The sequence below is a fragment of the Mesocricetus auratus genome, unplaced genomic scaffold (assembly GCF_017639785.1).
Source record: "Mesocricetus auratus isolate SY011 unplaced genomic scaffold, BCM_Maur_2.0 Super-Scaffold_100707, whole genome shotgun sequence".
Lineage (NCBI taxonomy): Eukaryota > Metazoa > Chordata > Mammalia > Rodentia > Cricetidae > Mesocricetus > Mesocricetus auratus.
In genome coordinates, this window is record NW_024429269.1 from 13006044 (window position 1) to 13020557 (window position 14514).

The 14514-nt window shown below is 54.1% G+C and overlaps 1 protein-coding gene across 1 annotated transcript; it reads left to right on the top strand.

The window, feature by feature from the left end:
• Positions 1-751: 751 nt before the first annotated feature.
• Tgm1 (transglutaminase 1) lies at positions 752-13511 on the top strand. Its single transcript, XM_021236235.2, has 15 exons — positions 752-876; positions 1515-1814; positions 1934-2122; positions 3016-3264; positions 3585-3703; positions 3827-3934; positions 4291-4465; positions 4837-4975; positions 5113-5216; positions 6146-6234; positions 6671-6824; positions 6925-7206; positions 7569-7729; positions 8107-8243; positions 13113-13511. The coding sequence occupies exons 2-15, from the start codon at positions 1520-1522 to the stop codon at positions 13336-13338; spliced, it is 2427 nt and encodes an 808-aa protein (XP_021091894.1). The 5' UTR covers positions 752-876; positions 1515-1519; the 3' UTR covers positions 13339-13511.
• The last annotated feature ends 1003 nt before the right edge of the window (positions 13512-14514 follow it).

A 14514-nucleotide genomic window follows, 5' to 3' on the forward strand; every position in this document is an offset into this window, starting at 1 on the left:
CTCACCTCCAGCTGTCAAGATGCTCAGTGAGAGATGGGAATACCAGGTAGCCTGGAGAGGGGCCCTGGTCCATCCAGACCTAAGCCTTCCCTAAACTTGCAAGCTGGGAAGATTGTTCCCTTTGACCACCTTAATCTCAAACTTAGGAGACAGGAAACTTCAGGGCAGCTCACTCATGGGGGCTGTGGAGCAACTGGAAGGACACAGGTGGGGGTTGTGAGAGGATCTGGTAGAGCTGGCTGGTCAGGGCCTGACAGGTGGAGCCAGTTTGAGGCTGTTGATGTCATCTGTCTGCAGCCTTGGATACTGGGATCTTCCTGGCAAAAATGAGTTCCAGGCTCAAGGACCAGTTCCACAAGGCCAAGCCTGCTGGGTACCACAAGAGAGGTTGGCAGCGGAGGGCCTATGAGAGCAAAAGTGAGTGTCTCCTGCTTGGAAATAAGTCTGCCCCACGGGGCTGTGAGAGGAAGAGGAGACCCTCTATGCTCTCTGAACCCGCTGTGTGTCAAGGATCAAGTTGGCGTTGGGGTCCAGCACCGAAATCCTTCCATTTCCACCTCGGCCCCAGGTCTGACAGGAGTTGAGCCTACCCCCTCAGCGTGATCTCAGTTCCTAGAAAGGAGAAAGTCCCGCCCCTACTTGGGGACAACCCCCAGAGACTAGCCTCTTGACCGGACAGAGGGATGAAGCAACTACCCTACCCCTTTTCCCAGAAGCTCGGCCCCGCCCACCGTCCCCTCATAAACCACTTCCCCGGCCCGCCCCACACCTTCCACTCGCGTGGCTGCGTCCAGCCTGTCGGTCCCGTCCCATAAGCCCTGACCTGCTCCACCCGGGCCCGGGGCCCAGTGGTGCCATCACCAACACCGCTGCCAGGTGAGAGGCTCCAGCGTGCACCTCGCTGCTGAGCCGCAGCAGGTCTCGCCGTTGGGACAAGCCCAAGCTCAGAAAGGCGGCTCTTCAGTGCGTACCTGCTGTGGGCCGCTGTGGGCCGCTGTGGGCCGAGACCCTGTTTTCGTGGGGCATTCTCTGCTTGCGCCTGCTGTGTCCTCTCCACAGCGCTGCTGAAGTTTGCCTCGACGTGAGGAATGTGGGGGGCCCTGCCCCCTAAGCCACCTACCCTGTCTTTAGGGGATGAGCTCTGCTGAATGGTGCTCGAGGCTGGACCTCTAAAGGGTCCGGCATGGTGATTGGGGTTTGGAGCTGTGACAGGTGTACGCTTAGGGAACAGTGCATTTCCTCAGATGGAGCCTCGGGGGCTCCTCTGCTGGACATTGGTTTTGGATGTGATTTGGGAGTGTCTGTGGCAGAGGTGAAGAGAGGGTTTTTCTCTGCAGTATGGGGTGCTTTCTCTGGGTGACTGGATGGGGTCTTTGGGGGGGGGTTAGAATAACATTATCTCAGTCACCTAGCTGGTACGGAACCAGTTTATCTGAAGAGTTTCTGGATGGGTGGGATGGGCATGCTGGGCACAGGAGTTCTGGATGGGTTAGAGCACTCCTGCATCTTCGCAGGCGCAATGGAAGGTCCTCGCTCAGACGTGGGCCGCTGGGGTGGGAGCCCCTGGCAGCCCCCCACCACACCGTCGCCAGAGCCGGAGCCGGAGCCAGACAGGCGCTCGCGTTCCCGCCGAGGAGGAGGCCGCTCCTTCTGGGCTCGCTGCTGCGGCTGCTGCTCGTGCGGGAACAGAGCTGATGATGACTGGGGGCCTGAACCTTCCGGCTCCAGAAGCCGAGGGTCCAGCTCTCGGGGTGGCCGGAGACCCGAGTCTCGGGGCAGTGCTGTAAACGCAGCTGGAGATGGCACCATCCGAGGTGAGGCTGGGATTTATCGTGGCACCTTGGGACGGCGGGGGGGGGTTGGGGTAAAGGCTTCTGCGGGAGGTCTGGGCTCCTTGTGGACTCTTCCCTGACCCAGGAATGTGGCCTTACAGAGGGAATGCTGGTCGTGACTGGTGTGGATCTGCTGTGCTCACGCTCGGACCAGAACCGCCGAGAGCACCACACGGATGAGTTTGAGTATGACGACCTGATCGTGCGCCGTGGGCAGCCCTTCCACTTGGTTCTCTTCCTGAACCGAGAATACGAGTCCTCTGATCGCATTGCCCTTGAGCTTCTCATCGGTGAGTGGGGCCTGGAAGGAGAAGAGGGGCCTGGGCTTGTTGGAAGAAGGGCTGCTGTTAGGTTACAGAGGTCTTTAGGCTCCTCCCTGGCACGCCTCACCTCTGCCAAAAGAGGCAGGTGCAAGATCCTCAGTGATGCTCTCAGGGAGGTCTTGGGGCTGCGGTCCCCCCAGCTGGTTTTCCGCAAGCCTCCAGGGGCATCTACCTCACAGCACACCCTCTTCCGGCTAGCCTCTGTGCGCCCTTCTTTCTGGGTCTTGCTCGTTCATTGCCCTGGCCCCCATGTGTCTGTCTCTCTGTCTCTCTGCCTCTTCATGCCATGGCCCAAGGCAGGTGCCTCCCTCCTCATGTCGCTTGGTGATCGTTGACCGCCCAGGCTGGTGATTATGCAGCTGCTGGGGGCGGGCGACTCTTCTTACCCTTTGATTACAGCCCAGCCATGCACGCCCCAGCCTCTAATTTCCCAGGTACCCCTACCACCTCCAGAAATGCTCTGGGCTCCAGAAGCTGTGACCCCAGGGAGCAGGCCACGCTGCCCTTTGGTGTCTGGAGCGATCCTTCCTATGGGGCAAATGGACTCAACTCAATTTTCCCTCAGCCCAGTGGGGCAGTGAAGGAGCCAGAGGGTGGCAGTGGCCCCGTACCCCTCCCTACTTGAGTTCATTGTCAGGGGAACAGGTTTGGGATGTCGGATTGGGGCTCTGCCCTGACACGCAGGAGAGTATGGGGCGGCCACTATGCTGCTCTGAGGACGTTGTCACAGGCTGATGTGGTAACCCTACTTAGGGACACACAAATTGGCTCATAGACGTTTTGGGTGGGGCTGAATGAAGTGTCTCTCCCACTTCCAGAGTAACTCTCTCACTGCCTGCATGCTGATTTTGTCACTCTAGGAAACAATCCCGAGGTGGGCAAGGGTACCCACGTGATCATCCCGGTGGGCAAAGGGGGCAGCGATGGCTGGAAGGCCCAAGTGACCAAGACCAGTGGACACAACCTAAACCTACGCGTCCATACCTCCCCTAATGCCATCATCGGCAAATTTCAATTCACTGTCCGCACACGCTCAGAAGCTGGGGAGTTCCAGTTGCCCTTTGACCCCCGCAATGAGATCTACATCCTCTTCAACCCCTGGTGCCCAGGTAAACCAGCTGAGGTCAAGAGCAGAGGGCAGGTAGATCAGGGCTTCCTTTTCTGGGATCCAGGTGGGCGCCTGAGCATCTGGTTGTAGGCAAAGACTCCCCCATTGTCCAGGAGCGGAGCCAGAGGCCCACTGTAGGACAGAAACCTACCTCACTTCTCCTGATGAAGGACCTGGCCACCACCAGTCCTGTCAGGCTAGGAGAGGCCCCGCCCCGCCCCCTTTCTCCTGTGGGTATGAGCTCTGCAGACCTGGCTAAGGGGAAGGTAGGGCCCGGGAAGAAAATGGATAGAATTTGCCATGTGCTCTTTGGGGATACAGAGGACTTAGTATATGTGGACCATGAGGACTGGAGGCAAGAATACGTGCTCAATGAGTCTGGGCGAATCTACTATGGAACCGAAGCGCAGATCGGCGAACGGACCTGGAATTATGGCCAGGTACGCTGGGCTGGGTCTTGTGTACTCAAGGGAGGTGGAAGCCGGGCGCCGAGCAGGATGCTAGCCTGTGGTGTGAGCATCACTTCGAGGGGCTGGGCTCACCTCTGCCTTCCTTCCTTCCAGTTTGATCATGGGGTGCTGGATGCCTGTTTGTATATCCTGGATCGCAGGGGGATGCCGTATGGAGGTCGTGGGGACCCCGTCAGCGTCTGCCGGGTCATCTCAGCCATGGTGAGCACCCTTCCATCTGTGTCTTCCTTTCAGGGTTTCCCATCCCTGTCCCTGAGGGGGGGGGTTAAGGGAAAGAAGTTTCATCCCCCTTCCCTCCCCTGCCTGCACCCCGCTCCACCTTTCACGCTTTCTGTTCCAGCTCCTTTGGAATGTGGGGCCAAGCCCCAAACTTGGCACACCCAGTATTCACATTCCAGTGTTACAGCAAGGGGCGTGGGGGGGCAGGTGTGTTGGGGGAGGGGTGGGCGGGGCTTGGGTTGATGTCTAGTTCTTGAGGTTGCAGGGTTAGGGGCTGGGAATCCAGAAGATCCTGAGCACCTCCCCGAATCCAGCCACACCCTGTCTTTTCTGGGCAGGTGAACTCCCTGGATGACAATGGAGTCCTGATTGGGAACTGGACTGGCGATTACTCTCGAGGCACCAACCCCTCAGCGTGGGTGGGCAGCGTGGAGATCCTGCTTAGCTACCTACGCACTGGCTATTCTGTTCCCTATGGCCAATGCTGGGTCTTTGCTGGTGTAACCACCACAGGTAGTAGAGGGAATGGGCCAGGGATAGCCTGGTCTCTGTAAGGAGGGAAGGGTTCCATTTCTGCCCAGCCCAGCTGTGGCTACAGGATAGGGTGCCACTGAGGGAGGATGATAGAATGGCCTTAATTATCATTAATTAGTGTTAACAACCAAGAGAGGCCTAAGGGAGAGAAAGAAGCAACAGTCAGGGCCTAAAGCGAGCAGGCGGCTTTGTAACGCAAACGGCTTTGCAACCCAAAGTCCACCTGGGTCTTCTGACCCCTAGCTCTGGAGGTCCCTCCAAGCTTGGCAAACCCAGCTGCCTTTCCTTCTTGCTGATGCCACACCTGTGGCCAGCCTCTGCCCCAGCCCCTAACCCTGCCTCCTCCACAGTGCTGCGATGTCTGGGCCTTGCCACCCGTACTGTCACCAACTTCAACTCTGCACACGACACAGACACGTCCCTCACTATGGACATCTACTTTGATGAGAACATGAAGCCGCTTGAGCATCTGAACCACGATTCTGTTTGGTGAGCACAGGATGAGGGGTAGCTGCCACTGGTCCTAAAGATGGCCGGAAGCTTGGATGCTGAGCTGGGGTAAGGATGGTAACTGGGGAGGACCTGGGTGGGAGCCTCAGGCCCAGAGCTCCCTCATGACCCTCTAGGAACTTCCATGTGTGGAATGACTGCTGGATGAAGAGGCCAGATCTACCGTCAGGCTTCGATGGGTGGCAGGTTGTAGATGCCACACCCCAAGAGACCAGCAGTGGTAAGGCAGGCCTTGCCTGGACCCCATCCTGACGCCTTCTCAAACTCCTGAGTGCTATCCCAGGACTTGGTAGGAGAGCCTTCAACCCTCCAGTTCTTCCCATGAGCCTATCAAATGAACCACCATGCAGCCATTACTTTATTTTCCTTGGCTTAATTTTATTTTATAATTTATAATAATATACTCAGATAAATCAAAATTTAAAAATGATTCAATAATATTCAGTAAGAGGTTTCCTTCCCCTGAAAAGCCAATTATTCTACTTGCTTTTTAACTTATGTGTTCCAGACATAATTAATTAAAGGGCACACATACATATGTCTAAAAAGTCATAATTAGGTCTGGGTTCAATCCTCAGCACGCGCGCGCGCGCGCGCACACACACACACACACAAGAAAAGGTTATAAATAAGTAATAAATCTGTACATAGAAGAAGACAGTATAGAATTGAATAACATAAGATGAAGTTGTTTATTTTCTATTAGATGCTTTTAAAGTAAATTTCTGCTTTGGGGGGGTTCCCACCCCAAAACCTGATCCCGCCAGCCTATTGCAGCCAGCTTGTCCTCTGTCAGAGTACGATAAGGACAGTTTCTTCTTTCCCACCTTCTAACTGCTTCCCAGAGAGGAGGTCAGAGTGTCCTGCACAGCCGAGGAGTGTCTGAAATAGTGATGATAGCATCACTGCCCCCTCAGTCAACCAGAGCCATTATGGGCCCTGAACTGATTGTGACGGAGGACTGAGGAGGAGGTCCTGAACTCTGAGAATTGTGGGTGGACAGAGCAGCCAGCCAGTGCAGAGAGTGTGCGGACAGCCCGGCTTGCTGTCTGTATGTCTAGCTGTTAGCCAGGCTGTCACAGGCCCTCCCTCCCATTCCCACCCTGCCTTCTGGGCCTCCTTAGACCCATCACCTGCCTCTTTTCACAGGCATCTTCTGCTGTGGACCCTGCTCCGTGGAGTCCATCAAGAATGGCTTAGTCTACATGAAGTATGACACGCCCTTCATTTTTGCCGAGGTGAGGGCTGGGTTCCAGGTGCCTCCTCCAGCAAACAGTCTGAAGTTACCAGAGCCCTGGCTTCCGTCCTGAGTCCTCTGGTCCTGATTTCACCGCTGACTGACTAGCTGTGTAACCTTGGCAAGTCACTCATTCTAGAGTCTGTTTCCTCAGCTGTAAAAAGGAGATAATAATGGCTACCTTGCTTCCTGTACTCAGGATCAAAGGAGATAATGGATGTGGGGCTGCTTCGTAAGTTGTAAAGCCAGCGAATACGCATAAGGGAAAACTGTTATTAATGCTAAAATGGGCTACAAGGAGCCTCCTTCCCCCTGCTCTCTGACTACAGCTGGCTCAGTTTGGAAACTCTCCCAGCTAGGTCCTGCCTGGAGCTCCTGGGGCTGGGGACCCTGGGGGGCCCTGGGGGTCAGGCCTGCTCCTCTTTGCTCTGCCGCAGGTGAACAGTGATAAGGTGTACTGGCAGCGACAGGACGATGGCAGCTTCAAGATTGTGTATGTGGAGGAAAAGGCCATTGGCACACTCATTGTCACAAAGGCAATCAGCTCCAACATGCGAGAGGACATCACCCACATCTACAAGCACCCAGAAGGTAGCGTTCTCCAGGCTCAGCCAGCTCCAGGCTGGGGTTCCTGCCGAGCCTTGGCCTGCCCCAGCAATGGCTTAAACTCACCTTTGACCTCAACCCCCAGGCTCAGAAGCAGAGCGGAAGGCCGTGGAGAAGGCTGCCGCCCATGGCAGCAAACCCAATGTGTATGCCACCCGGGACTCTGCTGAGGACGTGGCCATGCAGGTGGAGGCACAGGATGCCGTGATGGGACAGGATCTGGCAGTCTGCGTGGTGTTGACCAACCGTGGTGGCAGCCGCCGCACCGTAAAGCTGCACCTCTACCTCTCTGTCACCTACTACACGGGTGTCACTGGGCCTACCTTCAAGGAGACCAAGAAGGAAGTGGCACTGGCCCCAGGAGCGTGTAAGTGCTCCTTCTCTAGCCCTGCACCTCGGTGCCGTTCCTTCCCCAGCCCTGCCTTTAGAAGGTGCTCCCTCCCTAACCCTGTCCTTAGAAGGTGCTCCCTCCCCAGCCCTGCCCCAGATGGTGCTCCCTCCCCAGCCCTGCCCCAGATGGTGCTTCCCCCATCTCTGTCTCCTGGATAATGCTTGCTCTCCAGTCCTGCTCCCAAGAGCAGACACTGGATGATGCTCCCTCCCTAGTTCTGCCCCTAGGTGTCCAGGCACCTAGGTTTGGGACATGGAGGCCCTACAGCATCAGGGAACACTTCTGGGGAAGACTATCTGGGGAAGAAGGCCTGTAATTGCTATGCACTTTCCTCCCAGCGGACTCTGTGACCATGCCTGTGACTTACAAGGAATACAAGCCCCACCTTGTGGACCAGGGGGCAATGTTGCTCAATGTCTCAGGGCATGTCAAGGAGAGTGGGCAGGTACTAGCTAAGCAGCACACCTTCCGTCTGCGTACCCCAGACCTCTCTCTTACGGTGAGTGTGACTTTCTGGTACCCAGTGGATGAGTAGGGAGCAGGAGCCTGAGGCTAAGGAAAATTATGGGCAAGGGGAGAACACTAAGCCTGAAGCAAGTTGCCCTGAAGAGCCTTCTAGGGGAAAGTTAAGGATCAGACCTGGCCTTAGTCTCCTCATCTGTAAAATGGGTTCTCAGGTCCGATTCTGTAGCAGCCTCAAGTTGTAGAATGGATATGAATTTTCCTCCCTGATTTTTGAGGTGGTTTCCATCAGGGACAGAAATGTGGGACTTGGCAAGATTTCAATCCTAACATGTTTTTCCTTTGGATGAAAAGTATGGGCTCTACATGTCTGGCCAAAGTCTCTGATAAGGGGCGGATCTCTGTTTCCCTCAGTTACTGGGAGCAGCAGTTGTTGGCCAGGAATGTGAAGTACAGATCGTGTTCAAGAACCCGCTGCCCATCACCCTCACCAACGTCGTCTTCCGGCTCGAAGGTTCTGGGTTACAGAGACCTAAGGTCCTCAACGTTGGGTGAGCCTGGCTTCTCTAGCTCTGCTGCCGCCTTTCCTCCTCCCAGGGGACCCTGAGTCTTGGCTTTGCTTCTCTTTTTGGTCAGGACCCCCAGAGCAGCACGGGGACAGCTGGCAGAGCAGCACGGGGACAGCTGGCAGAGCAGCACGGGGACAGCTGGCAGAGCAGCACGGGGACAGCTGGCAGAGCAGCACGGGGACAGCTGGCAGAGCAGCACGGGGACAGCTGGCAGAGCAGCACGGGGACAGCTGGCAGAGCAGCACGGGGACAGCTGGCAGAGCAGCACGGGGACAGCTGGCAGAGCAGCACGGGGACAGCTGGCAGAGCAGCACGGGGACAGCTGGCAGAGCAGCACGGGGACAGCTGGCAGAGCAGCACGGGGACAGCTGGCAGAGCAGCACGGGGACAGCTGGCAGAGCAGCACGGGGACAGCTGGCAATCTCTGGCCACTCAGCCCGGAGCTCAGGACCTGCTGAGTGCCGCACAGTGTCCCCGCCCTGCTTACCTCCTAATTAGGGAGCTGGAGCTCACACGGCATCATTAGTAGCCCGTCCCTAACACTTGCCAAATGTAGAAGTGGTGAGCGTGCACTTTCAGGAATCTTGTCTCACGTGGGGATCACGCAGGCTTTAGAGAACACTGGAGGCCATCATGTAATTAAGGGAGAGCGTGAACTCTAAAGAGTGAGGCTCAAGCCGGGCGTTGGTGGCGCACGCCTTTAATCCCAGCACTCGGGAGGCAGAGGCAGGCGGATCTCTGTGAGTTCGAGGCCAGCCTGGTCTACAAGAGATAGTTCCAGGACAGCCTCCAAAGCCACAGAGAAACCCTGTCTCGAAAAACCAAAAAAAAAAAAAAAAAAAAAAAAAAAAGAGTGAGGCTCAAGCCCCGGCCCCACTGCTCCTGACTGGGCTTCCTTGGCCAGGTGCCTTCACTCATCTAGGCCTGTGTGGGCTCACTTGCCCAGAGAAGATAACACAGCCCCGGGCTATTTAGTCCAGCATGTGGTATAGTCAGTCTCCATTACAGGGTAGTTTCAATTGTTGCCATCATCGCCCCACCTTCGGAATGGGGAAGCCTCTTCTCACAGCTCATAAGGGCAGGCTCTGTTTCCCACCCAGATGCTTGGCCTGCTGTGTGCCGTGAGAACTGAGGAACATCTCTCTGAGAAGTGAGCCCTGACTCTCAGGCCCTCAGCCAGCTTGGATCTGGTCTCCACTGGGTGAGGCTCTGGGCCCAGTGAGGGCGCATAGCCCTCATGTCCCTGTGCCAGGAGCTGTCAGATTGTTGCCCATCCCTCCCAGGAAAAGCGTGGAGGGAAGAAGGCAGAGGACCTTCTAAAAGCAGCTTTCTCCTGACAGGAGTGGATGTCCTGCTCTGAGAGAGAGGCTGTGGGTAGACGGCCCACCTGGCCTGCCTTTCCCCTCATACCTTATGCTGGTAGCTACACTTTTTGTTATCAGGCCAAAGATGAGGTTATGGTCTTGTTCTTTGGCCTAGTCTGTAACTCAGGGGCTTTGATAGCAAAAGTAGACCCTGCAAGGGTCCCTAGCCGCTCAGATGACAAGGTATAAGGTGTGTGTCCTGGGACATCACTCAGTTGCGCTCACCCCGCGTGGAAGGGGTCTTCTGTCGTGGGCTCCCGAGAGGCATGCACCCTTGCCAGGCTCACCAGGGCTTTGACTCTTGAGCTGCTCCCCTGGAAGGACAGGGCCACTGTGCTAGGCACTAGAAGAGCTGCCTCTTTCTTGTGTGCAGCCTTGCGTGGTACCCATCCTGGCAATGCCAGTCCACCCCACCCCCTTAACCAAGGTCTCCTCTCTACCTGGGTGATGCCCGATCTGCCAGGCCTTCCTTGGACACGCTGCTGCTTCTTGGCTGCTATGACCCTAGAGCAGAGAGCATTCAGGACACGTGGTAGCCTGGAGGGGACGTATCAGATTCCAACATGGGTGTTACTTTGCTCTCATTTACTCATCAAAGGCTGTGGTATGGAACCCAATTATACCACAAGGTGTGCCAGCCTGGTGACTGGCCACTTAATAAACATTCCAGGACTCACACCTCCAGTTGACTGTGTCACCAGGGAGGTTGGGAGTTCCTGGGAATTTTCCCCAGAACCGGAATCACACTCTCAACCTTTAGTGGCTAGTGGTGTCCATTTTTTTTTTTAATGTATACAGCTTTCTGCCTGCATGTATCCATGCAAGCCAGATCTCATTACAGATGGTTGTGAGCCACCATGTGGGTGCTGGGAATTGAACTCAGGACCTCTGAAAGAGCAGCCTGTGTTCTTAACCTCTGAGCTTTTTGTTTTGTTTTGTTTTTCGAGACAGGGTCTCTCTGTGGCTTTGGAGGCTGTCCTGGAGAATGGTGTCCATTCTTGAAGAGTAGGTTTGACTTTAGGGAAAAGGCTGAAGCAATTTAGAGTTAAAATCAATTACCAATGAAAACAAACAAATGGACAATCATGTCTGTATCATTTAGATGAGGGATGGAGAGGGATGGAGGAGGAGCGAGATCTGAGATGTCTACTGCCAAGGAGAGTTTCATTACCAACCAGCAGTTAACGGACATCCCAGTTTTTGCAAATGACTTCCTCTCAGTTCTTAAACTCAAGAATAGGAGTGTAGGGTTGGAGAGATGGCTCAGAGGTTAAGAGCACTGACTGCTTTTCCAGAGGTCCTGAGTTCAATTCCCAGCCACCACATGATGGCTCACAGCCATCTGTAATGAGATCTGGTGCCCTCTGCTGGTGCATAGACAGACATAAAAAAAATAGGGGTGTGGCAAGGGCTATAAGAACAAGTCTATAAGAACCTGGGCTATAAGAACAAGTCTAGGGAAGATTCTGACATTCCTACCTGGAAGGTGGATAGCAGGTTTTTATTACGGCAAGGGGAGTAGTGTTAGCGGTTGTAATCTAAAGGTTAACTTCTGAAATACTACAACTCAATTAAAATAGACTTTTGAAGGTTATCGTAAGGTTAAGCAACCCTTAGCATTCCATCAATAGAGAAATGGGGAAAAAGGAACACAAGTGTGTAGCCAGTCAAAGCGTAACCTGCTGCGGTTTAGATTTGACTCACTTCCTATCATGACGCCCAGCTCAGTTTCCTCTGCACTCATTCTTTCTTACGAACCAGCAATGGTCCAGGGAGACCTCAGAATCAGCCTCCAAGATAAGTGCTTCACCCCAGGAACCCTCACCTTCAGAATTAGAGATGCTGGCTCATTCCCTTGGCAGGCTACTTCGTGGGGTCTAGTGCCAAAGATGGGGGACCCAAGGCAAGCATGGGTGGGACTGGGAGTCAGTGGTACAGTCTTAGGAAGAATCAGCAGGTATTCCAGCAGGCACGAACTGACTCCCTGCAAATGAACCATGTGTGTCAGGTGGGGTGGTAAACACCTGTAATTGTAGTACTGGAGAGGCACAGACTCAAGGGTTGAAAATTCAAGGCCAGACTCAGCCATATAATGAATTTGAGACTAGCCTGGGCTACCTGAGACCCTTTCTAAAAGATACTATAAGTAAAAGAATAAAGTAGTAGGCTGAAGGAAGAGCCCAGAAAAAAGGAGAAGATTCATTTCTTGGGGACAGGAGGTCCTTAGGGGGGCCCTTGCTAAGACAGTGGTGTGAGCCAGGACTTGGAGAAAGGGTAGGGATGAAGTTGGCAGAGCTAGGAGCTCAAGGCAGACACTGTCCACCCTGCGGAACGTGGTGGGGTGAGCTCTCGGGCAAGGAGAGACAGATACTCCATGGGGAGGGCCCAGAGAAGAATGGTGGGTGATGCAGCTGTGCCAGGGCGGGAGCTGAGTCAGAATGAGCCTGTGTGTCAGGTTAGGGAGTTGACCTCTCTTTCAGTAAGTGCCAAGGAAGCCCAGCCGTTGAGGGATTTAGTTCACTTCCCAGTGATTAGCAGACTCGGAGATGGCCAGTGAGTCCGGTGAAATCCTGATTGCCAGAGGCGTCTGGGAATATATTTTCAGAGCTCCCTGAGGAGAGGACACTGGTTGGGGTTATGCTCTCTCTCTCTCTCTCTCTCTCTCTCTCTCTCTCTCTCTCTCTCTCTCTCTCTCTCTCTCTCTCTCTCTCACACACACACACACACACACACACATACACACACACACATACACACACACACATATACACACACACAGATATAAGAACATGTCGGTTTTAAAATGTTAATTATCACCAGGTAGTGGTGTCGCACACCTTTAATCCCAGCACTCAGGAGGCAAAGGTAGGGGGATCTCTGTGAGTTCAAGACCAGCCTGGTCTACAGAAGGAGTTCCAGGACAGCCAGAGCTACACAAAGAAATCCTGTCTTGAAAAAAACAAACGAACAACAACAAAAAAAAAGTCAATTGTCCATGCCCTGGATAACAGCATCCTTCTGTTGATTTGGTACATGAAACTGTTAAGCTGTGCCTTCTTTCTGAAGACAACTGTGGCTCATTTCTTTAGCTTGCTGCTCTGGCAAAAACGAAAGCATCTGGGATCCGGGCTGGGCCTCTAGGTCTTGCTCTCCTGTGCCCTTGGCCTTGAAACTCTGGTGAGATGGGGTGGCTTAGGTCAGGGCAGCGGGGATGAAAGCCCGAGGCCGCTGCCCGTGGCTACTGTGGCTCACCAGCAGTCTCTGTCCAGGGGAGCAGGGCTGGAGGAGCAGGTGCTGGGGAGATTGTAGTGAGGCAGCTGGTGTGGGCGTGGCCTGGGGTGGAGGCTCTGTGCAGGTTGTAGGTGTAGGTGCCAGCTGAACCCAGAAATGCCTGGATGGGTCCACCTCTCTTTCCTTCCTGGCCACTCTTTGCTCTTGAGGTTACCCTTGGTTACCCAAGGCTCACTGGCACTGTCTCTGTCTACAGGGACATCGGGGGTAATGAGACGGTCACACTGCGCCAGACATTTGTGCCTGTGCGACCAGGCCCCCGCCAGCTCATCGCCAGCCTGGACAGCCCACAGCTCTCCCAAGTACATGGTGTCATCCAAGTGGACGTAGCCCCAGCCTCTGGAGGTGGAGTTTTCTCAGACGCTGGAGGTGACAGTCGCTTAGAGGAGAGCATACCTATGGCATCTCGAGGTGGAGCTTAGCCCTGGGCCAGGAGCAATGGGACTGGAATCTGATGAGCAAGGACATTGCCCCAACATGGGGAACCACCACACAGAAGTTCCCCAGGCCCAGGCAGGAAGGCTGGGGCGCCTGGGGAGGCAGTCAGTCTTCACCTATGCTGACAATAAACTGGTGTTTTGTTTTGTTTTTTTTATAAGATGCTATTTAGTACACCTGCCAATCTAGGCCCAGACATATGGAGTCACACTGTGCTGGAGGTTTATGTGGCACTTCTTGAAGGACCTGATTCTGAGAATTGTGGCTGGAAGGTAACAATGCCATCTCAGCCACCCATGAGATAAAGCTTGCTTAGTTTCGTGGCCCCTACACTTATGCAGTTTCAAATTTCGTGAATGAATTGGGCTGGACAGCACAAGTTTGTGATCCCAGTTGCTTAGGAATTAGGAGGATCTAAAGTTGAAGACCTGCCTGAGTTACAGCAGGAGTTCAAGGTCAGCCTAGGTAACTTAGGGAGCGCCTGCCTCAAAATCAAATGTGAAAAGACCGTTGGGAATATAGCTCGGGAAAGGTTGGCATGGTATTTGCCTGGTGTGCCTAAAGTCCTGTACTAGAAGAAACTCTTGAAGAATTTTTATAGAAGTAATTGTGTTTATCGTTGAAAGTTAACAGAAATAATAGGATCAGCAAGGTGGGTCCACAGGGAAGATGGTGCTGCCAAGATTGACGACCTAAGTTGCACCCCAGGACCCACACGGTTCCAGCTCCCAAAGGTTGTCCTCTATATATGCCCCACACGGCAGAACTCAGAAGGCTAAGGCAGGAGAATCACGAGTTTGGGCTACATGTCAAGACCCTACCTCAAAAAAGCAAGCAAGCAGCCAGACATGATGCCACCCACACACCTTTAACCTCAGTACTTCAGGAGACGAAGGCAGGTAGATTTCTGCAGCCAGCCTGGTCTACATAGTAAGTTGAAGAGCAGCAGGAGATACATAATGAAACCCTGTCTCAAACACAAGCAAACCGAACCAAACCAAAAAAGACGACTAAAAGATGATTGTCTTGCTTCCAAGCTATTCAGGTTCTCCCGAGTCTCAGTGGCTGCCTTGGGGCGCTGGATAAGTGACTCGGGGCTCCCGAGGCGCCATTTCTCATCCAGCCGTACCTTTCTTTCTACTCAACCTCAGCCGTGCTCT

Bases quoted from the DNA above. Each gene is read 5' to 3' on its own strand.
- Tgm1 (XM_021236235.2), top strand. From the start codon at position 1,520: ATGGAAGGTCCTCGCTCAGACGTGGGCCGCTGGGGTGGGAGCCCCTGG. The intron at 3,704-3,826 runs GTACGCTGGGCT...CCTTCCTTCCAG, and splicing joins GGACCTGGAATTATGGCCAG to TTTGATCATGGGGTGCTGGA. The intron at 6,825-6,924 runs GTAGCGTTCTCC...CTCAACCCCCAG, and splicing joins CATCTACAAGCACCCAGAAG to GCTCAGAAGCAGAGCGGAAG.